The sequence below is a fragment of the Urocampus carinirostris genome, chromosome 10, assembly GCF_059441175.1.
Source record: "Urocampus carinirostris isolate Australia breed hairy pipefish chromosome 10, RoL_Ucar_1.0, whole genome shotgun sequence".
Classification (NCBI taxonomy): domain Eukaryota; kingdom Metazoa; phylum Chordata; class Actinopteri; order Syngnathiformes; family Syngnathidae; genus Urocampus; species Urocampus carinirostris.
Genome location: NC_142358.1, coordinates 1767234 through 1793714, shown reverse-complemented (window position 1 = coordinate 1793714; position 26481 = coordinate 1767234). Strand labels below are relative to the sequence as shown.

General features: G+C 42.4%; 1 protein-coding gene across 11 annotated transcripts; it reads right to left on the bottom strand.

The window, feature by feature from the left end:
* Positions 1–18: 18 nt before the first annotated feature.
* Positions 19–26030, bottom strand: LOC148357458 (acyltransferase PGAP2-like). 11 transcript variants are annotated; one of them, XM_088345802.1, is made up of 9 exons: positions 25733–25940; positions 25421–25486; positions 24024–24135; positions 23782–23957; positions 21486–21668; positions 10669–10918; positions 4285–4391; positions 3120–3228; positions 19–429 (listed from the first exon to the last, which is right to left on the bottom strand). In XM_088345802.1, the coding sequence occupies exons 5-9, from the start codon at positions 21645–21647 to the stop codon at positions 299–301; spliced, it is 759 nt and encodes a 252-aa protein (XP_088201928.1). In that variant the 5' UTR covers positions 21648–21668; positions 23782–23957; positions 24024–24135; positions 25421–25486; positions 25733–25940; the 3' UTR covers positions 19–298. The 11 variants fall into 11 exon arrangements, 9 of the variants coding, with proteins under 9 accessions (XP_088201928.1, XP_088201929.1, XP_088201933.1 ...); XM_088345803.1 differs by having other exon boundaries at positions 23782–23950; XM_088345807.1 differs by lacking the exon at positions 23782–23957.
* Between the last annotated feature and the right edge of the window lie 451 nt (positions 26031–26481).

Here is a 26481-nt window from a genome sequence, read left to right as displayed (position 1 = left end):
AAAGAAAAACAGTTATAGTGCATTTTAATATTTATTGTTGCATCTTTCAAACTCCAGCCCCAAGAGTTGTCACACTGATATAGTGTTACTACATCAACTCTGCTGTTCTCTTTCTTTCCGTCTAACGGCAAGTCTCTCTCTGCACAATAAAAACAACAACGTTATGCACGTCACATTCAAGTCAAAATTTGTCCTCTAACTTCAGTGTATCTCTTTCTTGAATGTACTCTTATCATATGTCGAAAAAAAGGCAACATTGGCAATCTTTGCCTTCAAACCCATGGTGGGGGGTCTTCAGTCAGAATTGCCTGCCTTCTGAGCAGGAAATGACCACCACTTCCCAGCTTTTAAAGTCCCAAACCGCCGTCAGGTGGAAGGCCATGTTGGAGAAGACGATCATGTACTCGAACAGGGCGAAAAGCGTGTAACCTGCAAAAGGTGAATAAAAATCATTAGTCCTTAAAATGAACAGTTTATACCAAGGTTTGGAATCCTGTAGCTTGTGAGCCAGATATGACTCTTCATGAGTACATGCAACATATAAATTTGCTCTATAGTGTTACTATTCTGATAAACACCAAATTATGTTTAGTGCATGCATAGCTGAAGCAACACTTACTGTAATACAATTTGTTCCGTCCAGTAAATAAAGGGCACTCTCTCAACTACAGCGAACAGTCCAGGTGTCATGCCGACAGACACTTTTTTGGCTATAATATATATATATATATATATATATATATATATCCACTGTTGCTTCACTTTGTGATAATAACCCACAAAACAAACTGTAAACACCCCAAAACACCAACCAAGCATTCAGAATAATTTGATCAGGTAAGCGGTAGGGGTTGCCAGATCTCTAAACACATAGCACACTCCCCTCTCTTTTACATGCGTCGAATGTAAGTATATCAGGGAACTTATCGTTTGCAGTTTTGTTGTTACATTGTACAAAAAAACTCACACCCCATTTGAGCTTGATTTATCCCCAAATAATCTGTGGGAGAGAGAAAAATATAAAGTGGTTTATTTGTTGATATGGGACACAGGCTCTGGCATTATCATTATTATTTCGAAAATGTTATCAACTCATCGAATGTCATACAGAGAAAAAAAATTGCACTGAAAAATAAGCCTTTTTGTGGAGACCGGGTTTGGCCATTCTGTTCAATATATATGTTATGAGTCTCTCAGAAAAGAAAAAAAAAGATTTTGCTATTATGAATTTTGGGGTCAAAAAAGGTTTCCCGACCCCCTGTGTATACAGAAATAATTCATCACTATTCTGCAAAATTACATTTTTAAAGTAGCACCATTAAATAGCAGCATAACACTTTTTCCTGAAAGTGACAGTGAGTAATGATTAACCACCGGAGGTCCTTGTAGCTTATGTGTGAGCATTGGAAGAAGACACATAGCAGAAGCCCAAAAGATACCACTTAGAGAAATTCTCAAGCCTATTTGCAGATTTTCTGAATTTCAGCGAGCATCAGGTAAAAATAAACAATTGTTGTTAATTCCTGCCAGAGACTACAAAAGACTAGGTGACCTGAAAACAACCAAAATGGCAGAAAAGAGCCAATAGTTGGAGTTGGTCGAAGCAGCTAGCTTTAGCGGCAAGCAGTAGAAGCTACTAAAAGGTCAGTAGCAGATTGCAAGAGCGAGCTTAATCTACAACAGAGTGGCTCACAATAACAATAGTGACTTGTGGCAAGCCATAGCCTAACATGAGTGCCTAGAGAAAGAGGGAGTAGAGAAAAAAAAAAGGTGGAAAATGCCTGATCGTTGAACTCTGCAACATTCTCTTGCATGACAGCTCTGGAAGTCAAGTAAAACTGCAAGACAGACCAAAATGGGATGCAACAAAATGAAAATTTGGAGCCGAATCAGATCATGTGTAATCTTTAGCCAAAACAGCACTGTTGAAATATATTTAACATAAAAAAAGAATACACATTTATTAGGACAAAATTGCTAGAAAGGCATAATATAATATCACTGTTAATTATTCGGGTGGCATGGAGGATGAGTGGTTAGCGCATCCGCGGCACAGTTCTGAGGTCATGGAATCCAATCCTCCTGTGCAGAGTTTGCATGTTCTCCCCGTGCTTGCGAGGGTTTCCCCCGAGCTCTCCGGTTTCCTCCCACATTCCAAAAACATGCATGTCAGGTTGATTGGCCAAATTGTCCCTAGCTGTGAATGAGCGAGTGAGTTGTCTGTCCCTGTGTGCCCTGCTACTGGCTGCCAACCAGTTGAGGGTGTCCCCTGGCCACTGCCCAAAGATAACTGGGATGGGCCCCAGCATCCCCGCGACCCTACCGAGGATAAGTGGTGCGGATAATGGATAGATGAGTGTTTAACATTCTGTGTGCAGTAAAAAAAAAAAATCGTAAGATGCTTCAATCAGGGGACTTGGTGACAGTTGCTTGCATGATCGGCACTGTAAGGCAAGTGACACCGAGGGATGAAGCAGGCGCAGCTAACAATAATAAAAGTGGCTAGCAGCAAGCCATAGCTTGCAGACAAGTGGCTAAAGTAGAGTATTAGAGAAGGAAACGGTAATATAAACTCAAATGTGTCTGAATCAGGGGCAGCACGGCGGCGCAGTGGTTAGCGCGTGTGCGGCACAGTTCTGAGGTCGTGGGAACCTCCTGTGAGGGTTCAAATCCAGCTACCGGCCTTACTGTGCGGAGTTTGTATGTTCTCCCCGTGCTTGCGTGGGTTTCCTCCGGGCACTCCGGGCACATTCCAAAGACATGCATTTCAGGTGAATTGGCCAGTCCAAATTGTCCCTAGGTGTGACTGAGCGAGTGAGTTCTCTGTCCCCGTGTGCCCTGCGATTGGCTGGAAACCAGTTCAGGGTGTCCCCCTGCCCGGAGATGGCTCCAGCCCCCCCACGACCCTAATAAGGATAAGCGGTACAGCTAATGAGATGAGAGAGGATGAGGTGTCTGAATCACATCACGAGATTTAGCGGAGTCCGCTTGCATGATCATCTGTGATACTGCACTAGGCAGAAACGAGCCATAACCTGCAGCCACGTGGCTAACATGAGTAGCTAGATGAGGAAACAAGGAAAAAAAGGGGAAGAAATATGTTATAATATCATACTTACTCCCCACCTCACAGTACAAATTATGTTTGACGTAGAAGAATCCAGCAAAAGCACAGAAGCACAAGTTGAGGAGTAACAAACGCACTTTCCAGTGATGGGATATCGCATCCTGGAAAAAACACACACACACAAAAAAAAATCAAACTCTTTTTAAACAAATTAGCAACAATTTTCATTGTAATGTTATGGTTTTGCGATGGACTCACATGCAGGAAAAATGGCGAGGTGTTTGAAAAAAGATGGCATTTATAGCTACATCATCAACAAAGTATCAAACAAATAAATTATAACAACAATAAAATTATCTGAACAAAAAACAAACCTCAGAAAGCAGGATGGTCTGAGACAAGGTGATGTTGGAAAATGAAAAGGTTTAGACTAATCAGGGACAACTGTGGGGCTGACACACCTGTCCCAATTACAAACCAATTAGGTTCCCTCTGGTGGACAGAAGCGCACCAGACCCTAAGAGTAACTGTTAATCGGGACACTCAAAGCTATCATTTCATCAATTTTGCCCATAAAAAATATTATTAAAATTTCTGTTGATGTTTTAACAAGATGTTTTGCAGTGTGGAGGTGCAACTTTACTGGAAAAGGTAAATTACAAAATATTTTTAGAATATCTCATCTCATCTCATTAGCCGTACCGCTTATCCTTGTTAGGGTCGCGGGGGGGCTGGAGCCCATCCCAGCCATCTCCGGGCAGTGGGCAGGGGACACCCTGAACTGGTTGCCAGCCAATCGCAGGGCACACAGGGACAGACAACTCATTCGCTCATTCACACCTAGGGACAATTTAGACCGGCCAATTCACCTGAAATGCATGTTTTTGGAATGTGGGAGGAAACCGGAGTGCCCGGAGGAAACCCACGCAAGCACGGGGAGAACATACAAACTCCGCACAGGAAGTCTGGAGCTGGATTTGAACCCACGACAGGTTCCCATGACATGAACTGTGCCGCACAAGCGCTAACCACTGCGCCGCCGTGCTGCCCTTTTTAGAATATGAGTATGTATATTATACTTATATATTGTTAAATTTATCTACATTAAGTCTATATTGCAATATTTTTATGGTTTGAAATAAACAACGGGATTTTGGTTGTTATTTTGTCTGGGTGGCATTTTTGCAAGAGTAAATGCTGAGTGATGAAGGTTTTACCTCAGGATTGAAGGAACATTTCCTGATGGCCTTCCACAGATGACAAGTCACTGTCATGTACAAGAAGGAGCTGAGAAGGAAGAGGACAAAGCCTTTTTGGTGGATGACTGCAATGTAGAAAAAGGAAAAAAACACCTTAAAAAAAAGCCAAGTCGACCCACAAGATATGTTGACCCCACCATACAACGTTTTCACTTTACAGTGTGGAATAAGATGTTTTATTAGTTGCTGCGGCATTTTCTCCACAAAACCACACCAAAAATGAATTATTTTGTGTGCCTGAGAACTTACTAAATTCAAACTTTGCGACGTTCTTGTGTCTGATGAGCCTAGAAGATTCTTGTCTGCTATTTGTCGATGACATATAGGATGCCTGGCCGCTATTGGTTTCCGTCACAGCATTAGGAAAATACAGATATGCTATGCTAACTAACTACCACGATGCCTTTATCTTCATCCAATTCAGAATCTTGTGTCCATTCTAAGGACTTTGAGTAGGTGATACATAATTTTTTTGTATTGTGTCTATTCACTTATGTCCCAAGACTTACAGTGAAGCCAAAAGGAGCAGCAAGAGAGATAATAACAATGGAAAAGGAGCTTGAAATCTGTTGCATGACTGTCACCAATCGTGACTGGGACTATTGTAAAAAATAAGGCCACAATCAAAGAAAGAAATACAAAATATATGACAATCCTTACTAGTGGACATTTTAAAATCAGTTTATAATTGTCTCCACTGTCCTCTCCCGTCCTTTGCATCTACCTTCTACTTCACTCCACCAGCTCAGGTCACATCACAACAAAGGCAAAACAAATGTAATTTTTTTAACGTAAAAATTAAGTTTTGATGTTATTAAATCCTATTCATGTACCATATTTGCTGGAATCAGAGGTGCACCTGACTATGAGGCGCACTTTCTCCTCCAAAATATTAATTTGCGAAATGTTTTCATACAAGCATAATAGCCCAACATTGCCAGGCATTCTACTTGAGCAAGGTTGTTCAGGCCATGGTTTGTTGAAAAAGCGGCAGGGAGCCGCTAGCGAGTAGGAAAGAGCAGTATGAGCGCATGCAGCTCAAGGGCAGCTTGAACACAAAAAGCAGATGTTTATTGATGTTGTATGTTTTTAGAATCTAGCTAAAGACACTAGACCTAAAATACTAACATGTAAATTTTCGGATAAGTCGGTTAAGCCAAACACCCACCCACGCTCGCAAAACAGGATTTTAATAATAGTCAAGATACAGGATGCTCCGTACTGAAAGCATACTAAATAAAAAATATTCTAAGAACTAAAATTAATCAACCAACAAATAAACTATTCATAGAACATAGACTAACATGAAATCTTGCTTAACCACTAAAATGAATTGATACAATCGTAAGTGGTTAGCGTATGTGGTAGCATCGCATTGTAATGACACATTTTTAATTGTATATCCCGTACTTTCTGGCATATAAGACACACTGGATTTTAAGGCGCACTTATTAATGCCTGGCAAATTTGGGGCTTTTAGGTGCACCTTATAGTCCGAAAAATATGGTATTTTACACATAAATACTATATACTGTAAACATTAGTGTGCAACGTCGCACTTCGGTACTATTTTGTTTTAACGCTTTACCTGGGGTACCAGGGCTTCGAAACGATTGAGAATAGGTTTTTATCCTTCACCATACACTAATTTCTCTTAGTGATCCTCACCTCAGAATGTATTCGTGTATCCCGAGGCTTTACTGTACTGTCATAATAATCGCTTCAATTTATTGATCCATAGATCAGAGTTTTCTACCGGTGTGCATAGTGTGCATGAGACTTTATCTAGTGTGCCGCAGAGTAGTGACCTATTTTATCTTTGCAAAAAAGGATACCATCGTTCAGTATACTTTAGGGCTGCAACGAACGATTATTTTAATAATCAATGAATCAGTGGATTCTTTTTTTGATTTATCGATGAATCAGATTTTTTTTCAGAAAAAACTTTCAATTCCTTCCTGTATTCAAAGACTGAAATTTGGATGATATAAAAAAATAAAGAAAGGGTAGTGCAACAATAAAGAAAAATACATAAACAGGTCTGCCGGATGATTGCTGGGATGGGCTCCAGCACCCCCGCGACCCTACTGAGGATAAGCGGTGCTGCTAATGAGATGAGATGAGGTATGCTCTACACCTGCAAGTGTGTAAGATACTCTCCGGGAGCCCCATCGCCGGAAAGGGAGGAAACCTCAAAGCAACCGGGTTGGGCCGGGTTGGGAGCTAGCGGCGGTGCTGAGCTGTCACCCCCTGGCTCTACACCCACTACTAGTCTGTCTGAGGAGACAATTCCCATACTGAAGGGGTGGCGGTTGGCCGAGGTCTGGTCCCCCAGGTTCGGGAGGTGTCACCAGTCTGTGAGCGTATTATGCCACTGAGATTTGCCCACTCCATGGGGAAGGTCTCTCTCGTCGCAGTGTACGCGCTGACTCGGATGAGTGATGACTCCGTGAAAGAAGCGTTCTACACCAAACTCCGATTGGTGGTGTATGCAGTTCCTAGAGGCGATTCCCTTACTGTCCTGGGAGACTTCAATGCAACCACTAGCACTTCCAGTACCAAATACGAGTCATGTGTTGGTCGTCTTGGTTCAGCAAAGCGCGACCAGAGCTCCTCAATGCTGCTTGACTTTGCGTTGAGCCATGAGTTGAGGATTGCTGGGTTGTGGTTCCAAAGACTGGATTTTAGACGATGGTCTTGGTAATTCCGATGACGACGTCACAAAGAAAGATATCGATTACCGTAAATTCCGGACTATAAACCGCTACTTCTGTCCCAAATGTTCAGCCCTGCGGCTTATTCAGTGAAGCGGCTTATTTATGGAATTTTTCTGACGGCCACCAGCGGCGCTGGAGTATAAAAGGTATAATTAAGACCAGCAGAATATGTGCGCCAAGTAAGACTGTAACCTTTAAGTCGAAGCATATACTCTCTGTAAAGTCAAGATATGTTCCGATAATGAGGAATATGCTCTTCATGGCTGTAGTTATGAGGAGGAAGTTGAAGACGATCTGCCGCGAATTCCTCAATTACGCGATACTTTATCTTCACAGGCATGTTTGATACGTAGCGAGCGTGATCCTACTAGCATGTTGGTACCTTTCAAAGGCACGGTTTGGGATGAAAGTTATATTATTATTATTAAAGCTTTGAAAACTCTCTCGGTGTACTGTCTTTCTTCGTAAATATGTGTAACCATGTATAATATGTATTTGCAACTGTATATTTTTGTAATGTATTTATTTTAGAGATGTATTCTGTTATGTGTTCTACAGACCAATCAAAACGAAGGGGCGGAGCACACGCGGGCTGTGATGGGAAATGTGGTAAAGCTGAGTTACCAGTAGATCTGTCTGTTGTCGCACCGGACAATAGTGGATATATAGTTTTCCCACCCTTAACTTTGGAAATATACATTTTGTTTCTACAACTGTGACCACAGGCTGCTGATTACATTGCTGAGACTGCGATATAGGACCCCTAGGCAGGCGCTGGTTCGTCGTCCCTGGTCGGACGTCTCCCATCTGCGCATTCCTGTCATTGCTCATGCGTATGCCAACACGCTTTTGGAAACAGGAACAGGTGTGGAACTTCCTGCGTTCTGGATGCTGCTGATGAATGCATGCCTAGCCTCACAAAGAAATCTCAAGATTGCATCTCCGAGGAAACTGTTGAAATCATCGGAGTGTCACAGAGCTAGAGTCGATGGCAGGACCAAGCTGTGCAGGGAGCTGAGGCGGAGGGCCTTTCGGGGTACGTGCAGTAGACCTAGAATTTATGGCCCGAGCCCGAACCCGAACCCGAACCCGAGGCAATTTCGGGCCGGGTCGGGCCTGAAATGTCAGTCATACGGTCGGGTCGGGTCGGGTTCGGTCCTGCTTTTTTTTTTTTTTTTTTTTTTTAATTAATTAATAATTATAAATATATGTTCATTAAAAATATATACTTAAACTATGTATGGATACTAGACCAAGGAATACTTGTTATAAAATAAATAATTTGGATAAAACGGAGAAGGAGCTGTAATTGCTATTTAACGGAGCCAGAGCATGCTCTGTGCACGTGACGTGAATGCTGTCCTTGTAGTGGGTTGTACATAATTCACCCACGGAACCATTGTTTAGTTAGCGAGTTCCTAGGGGGACTCTTAATTCGGCCGGTTCTAGCGACTCCCGTGTTTGTTTTGTAATTGCAAGTTTACATGTCATTAAAGCAGCTCCCGTTGGCACCTTTGTTTGGCACTCCGCCTACGAATCCCGTCTCTGCTCGCTACATCCTCTTAATAATCTTCCCCTCCGCAAATTCGCATGATTTTGGCCTGGTATCCCCGATATGGAGTCGGACCAACAAGAAGTGAAAGATGAACTAAAGAGAGGAGAACTGACAAGGAAAACACACTCTGGTAAGAGTGAACTGTGGAGCACTTTCAAATTGATCGTCAAAAATGATACAGACACTTGCGTTGGCTTCGCTGTGTGTCAATTTGACACTCAGCGAAGCCAACGCTAGAATCTTAAGGACGTACTGCTGCTGTGGATTATGGCCCAATGATCAAGTCGTCAAAATGACGGACGCTCTTAAATGTTTACGGCGCCTCTAAAAAAAAACCGTCAATGACAGATTGTCGCTTAATGTAACATCTGCAGTGCAGACACAGAAATATAAAAGATGTAAATGTTTATACAGTTTTATTTAACTTAGGCCTAGATGTTGTAACAAAAGGCAGAGTTTAATTTGTTATCATAAATCACCCCTCCTTATAAATAAAATATGTAATTTCGGGCTCCCCTCGGGCCGGGCCAGCAAATCCAGTTAATTAGTCGGGCTCGGTCCGGGTCGGGTTTAATACCCCTCGGGCCTGCGTCGGGCTCGGGTGCTTTTTTTTGGCCCGATCTTACCTCTAACGTGCAGTGACCACAAGAGGAGGGTTAGTGACCTCTGTGGGCGGGTCGAGAGCGACCTTCAAACTGGCAACTCGCGATTAGCCTACAAAGCTATAAGGGCCCTCTGTTCTCCAGGGACGCTTGCGCGGTGCCCTGTGTTCCTCTCAGCGAGCGGCAAAGTCCTGTCTGATCAGGTTCAGGTTGGGGCCCGCGGGGCCAAGTATTTTGAGGGCCTTATGCGGTCGATCCGCCTAGCCGAGACCTCTTTGCGCAGGACGACGATGCGCTCATCCCCATCTAGATTACAGTCCACCTTCCCTGGAAGAAACCAGAAAAGGGGTTGAACAACTAGAGGACAGAAAGAAGGCAGGGGTCTGTGGAATCCACGCAGAGATGCTCAAAGCTGGCGGTGACGCCGTCCTCAAGCTGTTGCATGCACTTATTTCTTCCGTGTTGAACTCGGTGGTCAACACTACCGACAGGAGAAAGGGCATCATTGTTTCCATCTGGAAGGGAAAGGGTGATACCCGTGGGTACAACAACTATCGTGGTTTACACTCCTCTCGGTCCCGGGAGAGGTCTTTGCCAGGATCCGATTGGACAGGATTTGCGGCAAGCTTCTTGCGCAACAGCGGCCTGAACAGTCGGGTTTCATTCCAAAACGGTTGACAGTAGACCAAATCCTGGCGCTTCGTGTCCTCACCGAGCGGTTCCGTAAATTTGTTGTGAGTCTCGTGCATCGACTTCAAACAGGTGTCGAGGGGGACTGCGGAGTGTCGTTTGGTGAGGAACGGATGACAGATCTGCACTTTGCTAATGACGCAGTGATCTCCGCGGAAACCCAGGCGGCCTTGGTCGGGGCACTCTTGACGCCGAGTGAGAAATCATGGCCGCTAAGATTGCTTGTCTCCTGGATGAAGATGTCTAGGTCTTTGGCGACTTGTTGAAAGCTGCTGTCAATTCTTTGTCTGTGGTGGATGAGAGCATGGATCGTGATTGCTCCCTAGCAGAGTGCATTCAATCTTTCAATCTTCGAGACTGCTGATCTTTTGGTTTTTTTTTTAACTTATTTTAGTTTATTGATTTTGTGTGTGTTTTTACAGAATATGTGTGTCTAAATTGGTTAAAACAGAATTGTAAATAGTTATTTTTTTGCATTTTTTTAAATAATTTACCTGTCCTTTTGGATGTGACAGTAGGGGACTCAATCATGAGGATTGGAGCCACAATCTGTGTGATTTTTACGCACTTGTTCCCTTTTTTTTAACGTGTGGTCTGTAAAGTCAGACTGCCAGGAAACACAGCAATGGAAAAGATTGAATCATTTTCAAGCACTTTCCTGACCTTGAAAACACAGCATTTAAATTCAAGGATTTCAAGCACTTCTTGGAACCATGAAAGTTGAGAAACGCTGCTCTAGATGATATAAAACGTAAAAGATAAGACCAAGGTCACTCACAGTTGGTCTCGCTGGAGGAGACATAGGTGAGCAGCAGCAGGCCGAAGTTCTCGAGGACGGAGAGGGTCAGGCCAAGGTGAGCTAGCCTTCTTTCAGTGAGACGGGCTGCAAAGCGCAATTTGTAGAATTTGAAGTACGTGAAGGCCACCAAAAAGCGAGGGGCCGAGTGCAAGCCCACGCAGAAACGCCAAATGTGCTGTTCCGGACTCAGACTGATGGAGGCGCTGATGGAAGGCAAGTAATTGGGGACCTGAACAGTGAAAGTCACAAGTGGTCACAATGTGTATTTGTAACGGGACCCAGGTGGACGGGCTAACTCCAGCTGGTGTTACAAATTTGTTTTATTTATTTTTGTTTTTTGTTGTTTTACCTCATCTGCAAAATACATAATAAATGTCAGTCTCACATGACACAGTTTAATTGTTGGCATTAAGGTTCCTTTATTGAGCAAGTCTCACTAAATCATGTGAGAGCCCGTGAGACTTGGCGTCTGCAGTTGTATGCATGAATCATCTTGGCCAATGAACTTTTCCAGTCTGCTTTTTCTGTAGCTGTGAGGGTTCAGAGCATTGACAGTAGTGTCCTGTTAAAACGCTCTTCCTGTCCGTTGCCTTGTGGATGATACCAGGTCGTATGCGAGCTTCTCACACCACTGCAGCTGGTCTATCAGTCGATTCTGGAACTCACCACCCATGTCATAATGAATACGTTCAGAAAACCCCCAATGCAGAACAAAATCATCAAACATCTTGTCAACCATCGTCTTTGTACTTTTGTTCTTAGTGGCATAGGCCTGTGCGAAGCAGGTGTAATCATCCATTACTACTAGGATATACTGGTAGCCTAGTTTTCATGTCTCTCAGTGGAGGAACTCAACAGACACTATTTCGATAGGGCGTGTTGATACAATGGGCATGAGAGGGGCCCTGGTTGTTTTGTGGGGTTGTTTAGTCTTCAGACACTCACAGACCTTGGTGACAAAGTGGTCTATGTCACTCTGCATACGGGCCCAATAAAAACGGTCTCTGATCAAGCTTTGTTTTCTGTCAATACCAGGATGTCCCATCTCACAGTGGAGTTCTTGAAATACAGCGGAGTGATATTCTTTTGGCAGGACAAGCTGACATTTGTCACCGGCTTTTCTGTAGAAGACACCTTTCTCATCAATATACACCTTATGCCATTGTCTCAATAAAGCTCTTTTGTCAGCTGACTCAGTTTTGAGTAGCTTGACAGGAGGCTGCTGCTGACCATTTTTCTTTAAATGGAGGACTTGATTGATGACAGGGTCTCTCAGCTGACTTTCTTTGATTTGCTCTGGTGTTATAGGTTTGCTCAGGGTAGGTGAGTCTCTCACTGCTGTTACAGCCTCTACAGACATTGGCAAAGCCCAAATGGAAGGTGTATCCTTTTGTATAGTCACTCCCTGCACAGATACACTGATAACCTCCTGGTGAACCTCCTCTGTACACTGCTCCATGAGCTTGTTTATGTCTACAGGCATACGCGATATCAACGTTATGTTTGCCAGGGCGGTACTTTATTGAGAAGTTAAAATCTCACAACTCAGCGAGCCACCTATGACCTGTAGCGTTAAGCTTAGCTGTTGAGAGGACATAGGTCAGGGGGTTGTTATCTATATCGACTGTGAAATGAGGAGTAAAGGAATATGGAAGTTTGAATTTGGGTTTGTCTGTTGGACTCTCTGTGTTTTGTGCAAAAGTTTTCTGGAGTAGATTACGTGGGGCAGCTCTCAGGCAGTGGGAGGTGACCAGCTGTCTGGGGGCCGAGGCGGAGGAGGTTGACGCGCCATTCTTCCGGGACGGGAGACCAATGGGAGTGGGCTGCGCCTCGACCAGGTGGAGTCGACGCGCCATTCTTTCGGGAACGGGAGACCAATGGAATCCAACAAAGTGGCGAGGAGATTTTTTGCTGAGCAACTCGGAAGAAGGAGAGCAATTTATGGTGACCCCCGATGTGACTGCAAGAGAGGTAAAAGAAGTCCGGGACTTCGAGAAAAACCACAATAGTCTGGGCCCCACAGTGAAAACGAGGTAAGCAGAATCCTTTTCAAAATTCTGCACATTGGCGACACTAAATCAAAAGAGGAAAGAGGAGCGGAACGGCGTAAAGAGTAATAGTGTGGACGTCAGAAGGGTTTCAAATCTGGGATTTACCTACTAAAATAGTTTGGAACTATTCGTGATTACGATTCGGTTTAAAATCTGGAATTTACCTATCTGTGTCGAAGCGGTGTGTGACGTAAAATTGTTCTGCGTAAAAAGTTGGACGTCAGTAGGGTTTAAAATCTGAGATTTACCTACTAAAATACAGTAGTTTGGAACTATTCGTGGTTACGATTCGGTTTAAAATCTGGGATTTACGTATCTGTGTGAAAGCGGTGTGAGTGTGAAGTAAAATTGTTCTGCGTAAAAAGTTGTCAGGACATGCACGAGTGGATTGGAGAATGACGGACGTATGGTCTGAGATTAAAGGTCATTATGCAAAGTTAGAAACGCAGCTAATTCGCAGGATCAAGAGTAAGAAAATTAAGAAGGAAAAGGAAAGTAAAATGTTGGCAGATGTCCGAGGGATGAAGGAGGATCAGAGTCAAGGCGGATGGCGACAACGTAACAAACTAAAGGAAGAAGTGAAACAATTGGAAAAAAAAATAGACGAGGCCTTCACCAGTTGCCGGTCATAGCGACGGCATTGGCAGTGATTACAAAGGAGGACAGTGATAAGAATGCGGAGGAAGAACAGTGATAAGAGTGCGGAGGAAGAAAAGGAAGTAGTTGAAAAGACAGAATGTTTGAGAGGCACTTATCCACAGTTGCCGGATTCGCGACAGTATGTCCTTGGGCCGCCGCCATATCCGGCTGCGCCACTCATGGCTCCGGTAATTACGCTGGGTGGAAGAATGGTTTTAGATGTAGAAGGAGAGGATTCACACATGACACCCGCGACCACACTGTTGATCGAACAGGCTGTGAATAATGAGAGAAAAATTGAGGGGGGAGCAGCAAGGTAGTGTAGAGTCGCCCGTGCTGACGCTAGGTGCAAATGAGGGCCCGGCAAGCACAGGAAGTAAGCGGATACCAAAATTAAGGAGAAGAGGAATGATATTAAATTGTTATTAAAATGTTAATATGAGGGAAAAAAAATAATTTGCACGCTCAATCATTCACTGAATGAGATGTGCTTCCTTTGTTAAAAAATAAATAAAATAAAATTAAAATAAACACACAAGAGTGTTAATGGAATGTGAGGCAATGAGGCAATTTATTACTGATAAGTAGGTGTCATTCTACATTGAATCCATGAGAAAAGATAGTTGAATAGAATGAGGGGAAATTAAAATTAAAACGTTTTTCACGTTAAGTTCAATTAGACATTTTTTATTTTATTTTTTTTAAGATTTTTGATGCTTAGGCAGTGTGATAGTTTAAAAATTTGAATTTGAGCATGTTAAATGTTGATATATATAGTTTGGGTAAACTAAGAAAACAATTTGTCTATGGAGAGAGCATTTTCAAAAGACAACGAGGAGCAGATTAATTGATCTTGAGGAAGATCATGGAAAATTTAAGAATGTAATTGCTAAGATAATGTCTGCATGGTCATTTAACCTAGAGCAAACATCCCAGTTTGTAAACATGACTGATTTAACAGGATTCTGATTTGCACAGAAAAGGAAATACATGCTTTGGAAGTCAAATGGACTGTTGAAAAGAACTGAAAATGGACAATATACTCGTCGCTGTGAGGGGGACACAGCTGAGAAAAAAAAAAACTAACAAAGACATTCACGCATCCATTGTCTGCGCCGCTTGTCAACAGCAGGGTCGTGGGGACACTGGAGCACATCCAGGCTGTCCTCGAACAGTGAGCAGGGGACACTCTGACCTGATTGCAGCCAGTTTCAAGAGAAAAAGAAAAAAAAACGACAACGATCAAGGTCAGTGTTGCACTGATACGGATAAGACACATGGACACATTCAACCAGTGGATTTACAAGTGAACGTCACAATGGACTGAGCCAGACGTCCAAGGCCGTCAACAAGACAGGAAAACAAACAACACATGTCTGCTTTAAATCATATTAGGGTCTTGTTTAATTGACAAAGTGTTTACAAATCTGAGGAAGATTCATAAATTTGGATTGTAAATGATTTTATTTTTAACACATGAATCCTGCTAAAATTGTATTTTGAATATGTTCTCCAGGAAACGTTGATATTTCTCTCCAGATGCAGGGGCATCAGGGTGATTTTTAAGGAAAATAGGTAACAGGAAAATACCTTTGATTTTATATCGGTTGACAAAAGCACTGTGCATTTACATGGGTAAAAATTGTGCAATGAAAACCTAGCAAGAAGAAATTCAGAATGCTGATATGCTAAACAGAAGATGTGAATAAACGTCTACATCGATATTTTTAATGAAAACATGCATGCAACAAGATTAGACACAATACTTTAGAGTAAACATGATATTAGGATTTAAAGTAGAATAAAAAATAAATAAAGAAGCAAAGAAGAAAATGTTTACAAAAGTGATGCTTAAAGATTGGCCTAAAATGATAATGCATTGTTAAAAAATAAAATAAATACATTTTTTTTTAAAAAGAGTGAATCATATGTTTTATTTGGCGAGGGGATAATTCAGAATGTGGTTCAATTCAGTGACGGGAACCGTGCAAATCAGCCAAATTTGAGATTTAGAAACCAAAATAGATTAACAATTCTGAAGAGGGAATTGATTAGAAAATATGTATTTGATAAAATGTTGTGATAACCTAGTTGTATACATTTTTTTTTTGTTTTTTTTTGGGATCGCCCACTGTCAGGATAGAATGCAGGGGACGTGCAGCGGAGGGTCTCCGCAGTTGTGCAGTTGGCCACCAGCGTGGCGCTGTGGAGTTCTCATCCGTCCTGCACGGCCCTCGATGCTCAACCCACGTTGACATTTTTTATGTATTTTTCATGTATTTTCAAATTTCGACATTTCCATCGTGACTCAGGAGGTAGAGCGCTTGTCTTGGGATCAAAGGACCGCAGGTTCAAGTCCCGGCTACTCCGTGTTGTTTGTCGAGGTGTCCATGGGCAAGACACTGAATCCCTAATGCCCCCAATAAGGTCGGCGCCTCCCATGGCGGCATGGCCGCTATTGGTGTGAGAGTGTGGCGTATGTCTTATTCGTTATTTCTATCCTGTGTGTACCTATCCTATCAGCTTTTTTTTCATGTGTTTGTGTTTGTCCTACTCGTGGGGAAAAAAAGGCAAGGTAATTGCTCACAAAACCCTAATGGAGCGCTTGTATGAAGCAATCAAGGGCCCTCACAAATTGGCAATTGTGAAGGTCCCGGGACAGAAAGCCAACACCATGGTGGCGAAAGGTAATGAGAGGGCAGACGCCCTTGCGAAGGAAGTGGCCGGGTACATTCCACAGGGGGAGATGATGTTAGCATCCTCCGTTGTGGTTTGGGATGGCGAACCTCCGGATCTCCAAGTGGCCCCCGAGGTGGCACTGGATGAGATCATGGAGGCACAAGGTAAGTCGTCACCCGAACAAAAATCAGTGTGGATCTCGTCAAAAGAAGTCAGGCGATTGGATGGTCTCTGGGTGGGCCCCAGGGGCGAGCCGGTCCTCACGGAAGGGCAACTCATGACCTCAGTGTTGTCTGAGGCTCATACAGTGGCGCATGTGGGGCCTCAGGCAATGCTTCCAAAACTCCGTCAATGGTGGCATCCAAAGTTACAAGAGGTGGTCTGGCAGTTCGTGGCAGCCTGTGACCTATGCCAAACTTTTAATGCCAGGCCGACATTGAAACCTAAACCAGGGGAATTCTCTCCTGTGGCCTGGCCTGGAGCTGAAATTGTCATTGACCTTACGGACATGATTGACATAGTAAATGGTAAGTGTTTCCTTCTGGTCATTGTGGATTTATATTCACGTTGGCCAGAGGCTTATACGTGTGCCAAGGAAGACACCACATCAGTGATTAAAGCTCTAGCAAATCATTATATCCCGACACATGGCTTTCCTGCATTGATTAGATCAGACAATGGTACTCATTTCAACAACAAAGCAACGGCCAAGGTTGAGGCCCTTTTGGGGCTGAAACATCGCTTTGGGTGTGTTTATCACCCCCAGAGCCAAGGCAAAGTGGAAAGATTCAATAGGACTTTGAAAGAGAAATTGGCGAAAATCGTAGCTCAAACCAAAATGAGTCCTTTGAGACATTTTTGTGATTAAGGGCTATATAAATAAATTTGACTTGACTTGACATGACGTGGTTGCAAGCCTTGCCCTTGGCACTCCTAGTTGTCCACCAAACTGTCCATAAAATGACGGGCTTTGAATTATTGACTGGTCGCCTCATGCCTGGCCCTGCCTCCACTTTGGTGCCACCATCCAAACTGCCGACGCCGGATTTGTCACACGCAGCTTACTGGACGTATCTTCACTCACTTGTATCCAGTGTGTCTACCCAGGTGGCTGACAAGGCAATTCGTCTACCTCCGGGTGCTTTCCCGGAAGTGGACTGAACCGCGCTGGAAGGGACTGTTCAGGGTTCTGTCTAGAACCTCACATGCCATACAGCTGGACTCTAAAGGACATAAGTGGTATCATTACTCACAGTTGCGGCTGGCACCTGATTTTGTGCCTACTAATGGTGAGCCTACGGGTTGACCGCCCGGACAGGCTGGTCAAGAGAGGGAAGGTTAGTAAGAAGCGGATTAAAAAAACGTCAAATGGGATGAAATTTACTAATGATTTTATAATGGAATGAAATGTACAAATAATTTTATAATGGAATGAAATTTACTAATGATTTTATAATGGAATGAAATTTATTAATGATTTTATACAAGAATGAAATTTTGTATTGATTTTTAATTTTTCTGCAGATTTTTTTAATCGTTTGCTGATTTTCGGTGAATGGCGGGAACTGGGGTGTTCGAGTGATGACCTCAGTTGTCTGAGGTCGTGAGAGGAAATAAAGGAATATGGCAGTTTGAATTTGGGTTTGTCTGTTGGACTCTTTGTGTTTTGTGCAAAAGTTTTCTGGAGTAGATTATGTGGGGCAGCTCTCAGGCAGTGGGAGGTGACCAGCTGTCTGGGGGCCGAGGCGGAGGAGGTTGACGCGCCATTCTTCCGGGACGGGAGACCAATGGGAGTGGGCTGTGCCTCGACAAGGGGGAGTCGACGCGCCATTCTTCCGGGAACGGGAGACCAATGGAACCCAACAAAGTGGCGGAGGAGATTTTTTGTTGAGCAACTCGGAAGAAGGAGAGGAGTTGGCTTTTGGAAGGAGAAGCTTGCAGAGCTGTATTGATTTGTTGTTAGAAATAAATCCACTTGTGACTGAAAATGCCGGCTTCTGGAAAACCTTCTATGCAGAAAAGAGCGCGCAAACTGTTTGGATGAGTGGTGATTGGGAAAGGTCACAAATTGAAGTCAGATGATTAATTGAAGTTTGTGTTGATTTAACAAGAAATTCCAACATGAGCATTATACAAATGGTCCCTGAAACGCTCACAAATCACCCACTTCAGTGCTAAGAACTCTAGCTTTCCTGAGTGCAATGATTAATGTAATAATTCTTTTACGTTTCGGTTAGTGTTCTGGAGCCGTATCCAAAAACAACCATTTTTCCGTTCTGCCTCTGATAAAGCACTGAACCCAGTCCCCTCCTGGCAGGCATCACAATGAAAAGTGAATGGCTGGGTGAAGTCAGTGTAGCCAAGAATGGGGGGCTTGATCAGCTTATCTATGAGGAGGTTCAGTGTCTCTTGGTGGGTAGGTGTCCAGTGTATGGGGGTGTTAGGTAGGAGGTTACCTTTCGTTCTTTTGGTCCCATGCTTTCCGCTCACCTTTCTGCTTACCTCCATATTTCTGGTATCTCTGTCACACAGATCTAATGTGGTTGACATGGTCTTCGAAGCTAGAACTGTGAACGAGATTATCATCAAGGTATGGTTGACAGATATCGCTCAGACCCACAAGGCACACTTCCATGTTACGCTGAATCTCAGCAGGGGGTGAACTCAAACCAAAGGGGATTCTGGTCCACTGATAAAGGGAACTCCCCAGGGAGTTCTGAAGGCAGTGAGGTGTTGACTTTTCTCACTCAGGAAACCCTGGTGTAAGGCCTTCCCCTGATCCAACAGTGAGAACCAAGAGCTGCCTGTGAGCGAGTCTAGCATATCTTGGATTCGAGAGTATTGCATGACAATCAGGGATCGATTTTCTGTTCAGCTGCCTATAATCACAGCAGAGTCTCAATGTCCCATCTTCCTTCCTCACACACACCACTGGTGATGCATATGGAGATCTTGACTGGACAATCCAACCATGGTTCAGCAAGTACATATTCTTTGACCTCATTATGTAGTGGATTGAGGACTGATATGTATGTCCCTCTTACTAGAGTAGGGTCCGGAAGACCAATGTGAAGCTTCAGGGAAGGGATACATCCTATGTCATCATGGGCAAACGCATGACACTCCTCTTTCAGTAATCGCTCCACAGTGTTCGTCTGGTCATCAGTTAGGTGGAAATGATCAACTGGGGGATACCACTAACTTGGTTTTGGCGTTTTTGGTTGGTGTATAGTGGGGTCCTTTTGCTGTTTAACTGCCTAATTGGTGTCACTCTGTTCACAGTTCTCTATCCCTCCATCCCATTTTGGTGACACCACTCTTTACTGTTCCATTCTTACTGGATAGGCAGTCTTGACTATCTAGACGTGACCCAGGACTGTGCGTTTATTTACGGTAAGGGTCTGCTTACTGACATTTGCAATGGGGATTGGCACATACATTGACCTGTCAGTGGATATAGTGACTAACCCCTCTTTAATACTGACCACCTCAGGTAGGGCGGGTTCTTCACCAGGCACAAGTAGAAGTTTTTGACCTCGAAATTGTGCTCCACTTCTAGCTCTCACATATACAACACTGACCTGTCCAGCTGCAAGTTGGATCCTCTTCTTCTCCGTATACACAATTCCCACTTCTTTCTTAATTTCTTGGGACTGAACAAGTCTGAGCGTTGACTTTGCACATTTAAAAGTTACCGAAAATGCCTTTCTCACTTGGAGGATAGTTGCTGACCTTACTCCGACATCACCTCCCCATTTAGGACAGTTTCTATTACATTAAAGCCAAATTTAGGCCGTTCTGCAACATTTGAGTCACTTGACACTAGAGCGGGTACTAACAGTGGTTCTTTTATGTGGTCAACATCTTTGCCTAGCCTGAACTCTACGTCCACCCAACCCCGGAAGGGTATTTCTGTTTGGTTTGCTGCCAGTCCAATTAATCTGTCTGACCCCAACAGTTGATCAATAGGTCCCACCACGCGATGGGATAAATTCACTTTCCTCCGGTTCTCATTAATAAGACTAGACTGAGCACCAGTATCCCATAATGCATGCACATGGACCCCATCTCTTACCGATGAGGTTTAGGAGTTAAGCCTGGCGTTTGGGTGAGAGATAGTTAGTGGGGCTCTGGAACGGAGACGTTATTTGGTTGAGAGCTGTCTGCTCAGTGGGATTCAGTGGGGGTTCATGTTCATGGGCTACCAAGTGTCGACACCCTCTGGAGAAGTGGCCATCTTGGCCATCAAATTTAGGGCAGAAATAAAAGGTAATGCAAAATTCAATTTGATCTACATCATCCTATCCTGTGAGCTGTTGTTGTGTATATCCTGTTTCATATACATACACAATATATCACATTGTCATGTTACTCTGAAAGGCAATGTAGAACGTCCCGTGGAAGAGCTGGCCACCATCACAGCTACCACACCATCCACACCACCGGGCGGCACGTCGTCGGCATCTTCCACTCCGGAACCAAACCCCAAATCACCCAGAAAAAAAGGACGCACGATACACTCCTTGACTTTTTGAAAGAGGAGTCTATCAGAGTGCAGAAAAGGACCGTAGAAACCGAGGCCAAAACTGAGCGGTTCCTGATCCTTTTTGGGAAGCCCGTGGACAAATTGCCAGAACAGTGACATCTCTGCAATGTTTACTTTGTTTTATAAAAAGAAAATATTTTATCTTATTAAGAACTCCATGAAGTTCCAGTTTGTGTTTTCCAGTTTCATGGAAGTATTGGTATATTTTTGTTAAATTTTGTGATATATTATTTATTTAATCTTATGTATTTTGGCTCAATGTGAGTTCGTTTTTCTGAAAGTAAATTATTATTTAACCCAGAGTGATTTCTAGTTGTTTTCTGTCCAACAATCACACAGTTCACACACAGAATGTCACATCATTATGAAATATACCACCAAGGTGTTACTCTAAATAAAGATGTTTAATGAATAGTAGTTGTACTTAAAGAAACAATACACGAAATACATATGACGCACAAGTCAAGTATGAATATTAACTTGTGTAGAACTTAGGACAAATAGTGACTGCTACAGTAATAACTAAACTAACTTGCGAAGGGTAAATAAGACAACATTATTGTTTGCAGTATTTTGTGACATTTTTCCAAAAGAACATTACTTGCAACTTGTTTTAAAACAACGGCCAAATGAGTCTTAATACTCCTAAATAACTGAGGGGCGAGACAAATTTTAATTTGATCAAACATCAGACAGTACTAAAAAATTAGCGTTTGTCTGGAGAGCGGGTTTGGCGTTTCTGTTGAAATTTGCCTTGAGATATATTTTTCTCCCTTTCTTTCACCCTTTACTTATTTAGTCTTTTTCCAGAATGTCATTCTTTTGTTTTTTTACCTTCTTTTTCTTTCTTTCCTTGAATCTTTCTTTCTCTTTTTCCCTACCTTGCAATGCGTGCTGGTAGAGTCTTCAAAATGAAAAACAGACGAGGTGAGGACGCAAGTGATGAGGCCGAGCAAGGGGAGGCAAACGATGGTCAGAGCGCACGCCGTGAATGAAACACTGATCACTAGCGGTCTCTCCTGGCCGCAACAGACTCCCATCATCCTACTCTTCGCTTTTGCCAACTATAAAAATAAATTAAAAGACGTCATATATTCGTCGTCACATTTTCTTACAAAAACACTGTTAATATCAACCCTTTAGCCAGAGACCCAAGGCATTAGCAAATTAATAAGCAGGTGATTTATCAACACACACACACATTATATATATATATATATATATATATATATATATATATATATATATATATATATATATAGGTGGCGGTTTTGCTCTTTTATCTGAGAGTTTGCTGAAATTCACTCCCGGTACCTCTACTGTTTTTAAACCTTTTGAAGCATTTGTTATGAGGTCCTCAATGTCAACATTAATTGATGTAGTTTTTGTGTTTCACTCACCTGGACCATATTCAAATATTTTGGATTAATTCTCGGAACTGTTAACAGACTTAGTAATTTATGCGGACAATGTTGTAATTATTGGTGATTTAAATGTTCACATAAACTCCCCATCTAATTCACTTGCGGTTGCTTTTAAGTCACTGATTGATACATTTGGTTTGAATCAAATAGTTGATGTGCCCACTCATAAAGATGGGAAGACTCTATATCAGGGGTGGCCAAACCGGTTAAGGTTGCAGGAAACTTCAACGAAAATGGCGCACTGCAAAGCTGGAGGTCTTCCGACTGGCCTGGTGTGACAGCTTGCTGAAATATAAAGTAGCTGTTGCCTCAGCTAAAGCATCGATTATTGTTGTACATAAAAATAATCCGAAATTTTTGCTCGACACAATGGCGAAACTTACTAGACAGCAACTTAACCCAAATAGTTCTACTTATTCTCCTAATGACTTTATGGTATTTTTTAATCAGGATTCAACTCATCCGGAATGAAATTTTAAATGAACGTGCTCTGCAGCTCCGACCTACCTTAAAGATGCGGAGGTTTTGGGTCAAGACCGTGTCGGCGGCTCTTCAGAAACATTGCCTTCAGTTTTAAATATTATTAATACATCGCTATCCTTGGGTATTGTTCCGGCAGTCTTCAAGTCTGCTGTCACTAAACCCACGCTTAAGCGACCTAAACATGACCCGGAAAGCCAGGTAATTTATAAGCCAGTGTTAAATTTGCCATTTTTTGCAAAATTAATTGAAAAGGTCGTTGCACAGCAGCTAAATGACTTTATGTCGTAAAATGATCTCTTTGAAACTGTCCAGTCAGCATTAAAAGCAAATCACTCTCCTGAGACAGCCCTGATCAAAGTAACCAATGATCTCCTTTTAGCAATAGATTCCGGTACCTCGTCAATGTTACTGCTGCTGGATCTCAGTGCTGGTTTTGATACTGTGGACCGCAACAAATCACTTGTTTTTCTGGAATGGTTTGTTATCTCAGGAACTGTACTCTCGTGGTTTAGGTCCTACCTCTCATGCAAGACGCAATGTGTTAACTAAGGCAATCCGACCTCTAACCACTCTGTGCCCTGTGGCATTCCACAGGGCTCTGTACTTGGCCTCCTTCTTTTTAGTATTTATATGCTTCCGCTTGGTGATATTATCTGCAAGTATAATATTAGTTTCCATTGCTATGTAGAGGACACTCAACAGTATCTGCCACTGGAGACAACTGGACCGTTAAGTTGTAGAAATCTGGAGGCTTTCCTTACTGAGATTCAAAGATGGACGTCACTCAATTATTTGCGCCCTAACCCAGAAAAAACTGAAAGGTTGATTGTTGGTGCAGCTCATTGTCGTGAATTGTTTTCAAGCACTGCACTGAACGTAGACAAATGTAATATCACCCTTAGTGACTCAGTCAAAACCTAGGTGTTATATTTGATCCTCGTCTGTCGTTTCAGTCACACGTGAAAAATATTAATAGAATAGCCTTCTTCCACCTCTGTAATATTGCAAAGATTCTTTTGATGCTGTCCCAATCAGATGCAGAGGTTCTAATTCATGCGTTTATTACTTCTTGGCTTGATAGCTGTAATTTATTGCTTTCTGCTCTCCTGATGTCTAGCATCCAAAGTTTGCAGTTGGCTCAGAAAAAGAAAAAGACAAAGAAAATTGAGCATATTACTTCTGTGTTGGACAACTTGCACTGGCTTCTAGTCCACTTAAGATGTGACTTTAAGATTCTGTTACTAACATACAAATGTTTGCATGGACTTGCCCCCTCTTATCTCTCAGATTTGGTTTCCCCCTATGTTCCTGCCAGAGCCTCCGCTCTGAAAATGCTGGTCTACTTGTGACTCCGAGAGCCAAGAAGAAGACTGCAGGCTCGAAAGCGTTCTCCATCCGGGCCCAAGTGCTGTGGAATGCTCTGCCTCTGGAGATAAAATCTGCAACCTCAGTGGAACATTTTAAATTTAGACTTAGGACACTTCTATTGAATAGTTTATGATTGATGCCCACCTCATATTTTTCTTTTCCTGTCTTTTTCCGACTTTGCCTGGTGATATGAGGGAGAAGGTCTGTTTTGAGATGAGTCAGTGGACCAGCATCTGGACCTGAAGCATGTCAACGCCTGCATCGACCAGCCGTCAGAGATGGAAAGCTGTGTCATTGCTGTTTTGGACTATGTTACAAGCTTGAGGCGTTGTTGCTGTCATGTACTTTCCGGACAAATATAACATGTTACGTATTGTTCTCTTTTATTGATGTTTACTATTTTTGTGTAATGTTACCCAATGCTAAATCTATTCCATTCTGGTCATCCTGGAAGGGGGTTTACCACTTATGAGGCCCCTTCTCAAGGTTTCTTTTTCCTCACGCTGAGGTTTTGAGTTTTTCCTTGCCCGCATGTTGGTTTAAGATCAGGCGATGGCGTTATTGTAATCCTGTGCAATCCTTTGTGACATTTTTTGTAATCAAGGGCTCTACAAATAAATGTGACTTGACTGAAAATATTTTAAAAAGTGTAATAACTTTAATAAAAATGGTCTTGGCGCGCTCACCGAAGTGGTAATACAACTCTCAGCATCAGAACATAATTGTGAGCACTCTTATTTGCAATGATTTAATGTATCTAGTGGCTAATAAATCACATGATACAACTAATCAATTGTCTAATTAGTTGCCAACGCTTTTAATAATCAAATTTAACACGTTTTATCAATTATTTGTTGCAGCCCACATCGATTCAAATAATAAGCAGGGGGGGGGGGTAAATGCGACAATTGTGCTCAATTTAAGTATAAAATATCAACTTGAACATTTACACTTTGAATTTAAAAAAAGGGTGATAGTGAGGTTAAACAATCACTCTTCAAATTAACCAATTAAGGATGATTAAGATAATAAGCCTGATGGTAGTATAAAGTTTAAAAAAACACATCATAAAAGGGTAAACTTTATAAATCTCTGACCAAAGCACCATCAGACTATTTTTTAAGTTACAATCCTGAAATTATTGTCATGAGCCAGAAGTCCATCCCCACCTACTAGAAAACTAAAATGATCCTGCACTGGAGTTATTTTCAGAACAGGTCCACGGGCACCTTAACTGTCCTTAGGGGCCATCCCAGTGCCCATGGTCACTACTTTTTAGAGATGAATCACGATAATAATACCTGATCTTAAATCACTGGGGGAAAACTATTTTGTTCCGAAATTTTCACTTGTACAATGCACATTGCATTATTTGTGGCTTTCATATTGTATCCTTCATTTTTTGCAGTATGGGTGTGGTTTTGCAGGATATTTATCAAGGCTATCTAGCCTCCTTTTGTAAAGAAACATCAACTGCTCAATCGTCTACAACATCATTTTATCATTTTAATAAAAAAATAAAGACATAAACATACACTTACTGGTGATGGGGACGTTGTCCTTTGTCCCGCAGTGCAGGATCTGAATACTGAATCACCGACCGCAGGCTGGCGAACGAACATTCGTGCATTGATTAGTGATGTCTGCAACTCTGGAGTATATTTCCTTCAACGCTTGGAGGCAACGGTTTTCTCAGTGCTATTACGTTTGCAGTTTTTTATTTATATTTCTATATATTATTCTCCATCAAATTATCAATATATGATAACTTTTGTGCGTTCTATTTGGTCCACTTAAAACAATATAAAACGATCGGATGTTTGATGACGTAGACGTTGTGATAGCCCACCTACCATGAGGATCGATTGCACTAAAAATATCGTGCTTTCGTTGTATTATCCATCCATCCATTATCGACACCGCTTATCCTCAATAGGGTCGCGGCGGAGTTAGATCCCAGCTATCTTCGGGCATTGGGCAGGGGACACCCTGAATTGGTTGCCAGCCAGTTGCAGGGCACACAGAGACAGACAACTCACTCGTGCATTCTCACCTAGGGACAATTTGGACCAGCCTCTTAACCTGACATGCATGTTTTTGGAATGTGGGAGGAAACCGGAGTGCTCGGAGGAAACTCACACAGGCACGAGAAACATGCAAACTCCACACAGGGATGCTGCGGTAGCTGAACGACCAAGCCGCCGTACTGACCTGCTTCGTGTTATCATTTTTCTATTGCTTTTTTATTTTTTCCTCTAAATATGTTGTTATCCATCAAATTATTAATTGTTAATTATTAATACTCAACCTTCCATTTGGTCCATAAAAAAAAAACATTAAACGTAAATTATGCAGGCGCTATATTGCCATGCCCACGAGGAAGGATCCCAATACAAAATAGTGTGCTTGCTTTTATCATTATTTTTAACAAAAAATTACAATTATTTTATTTTAGGCGAGGAAATGTAATTAGTTTTTAAAAGGGTATACATTTTATTGATAATGCTGTATGATAATATCATGGTAAAGTCAATGAATATCAATAGTCTAAATCAGGGGTCAGTACCCTATGACTCGCGAGCCATTTATGGCTGTTCATGAG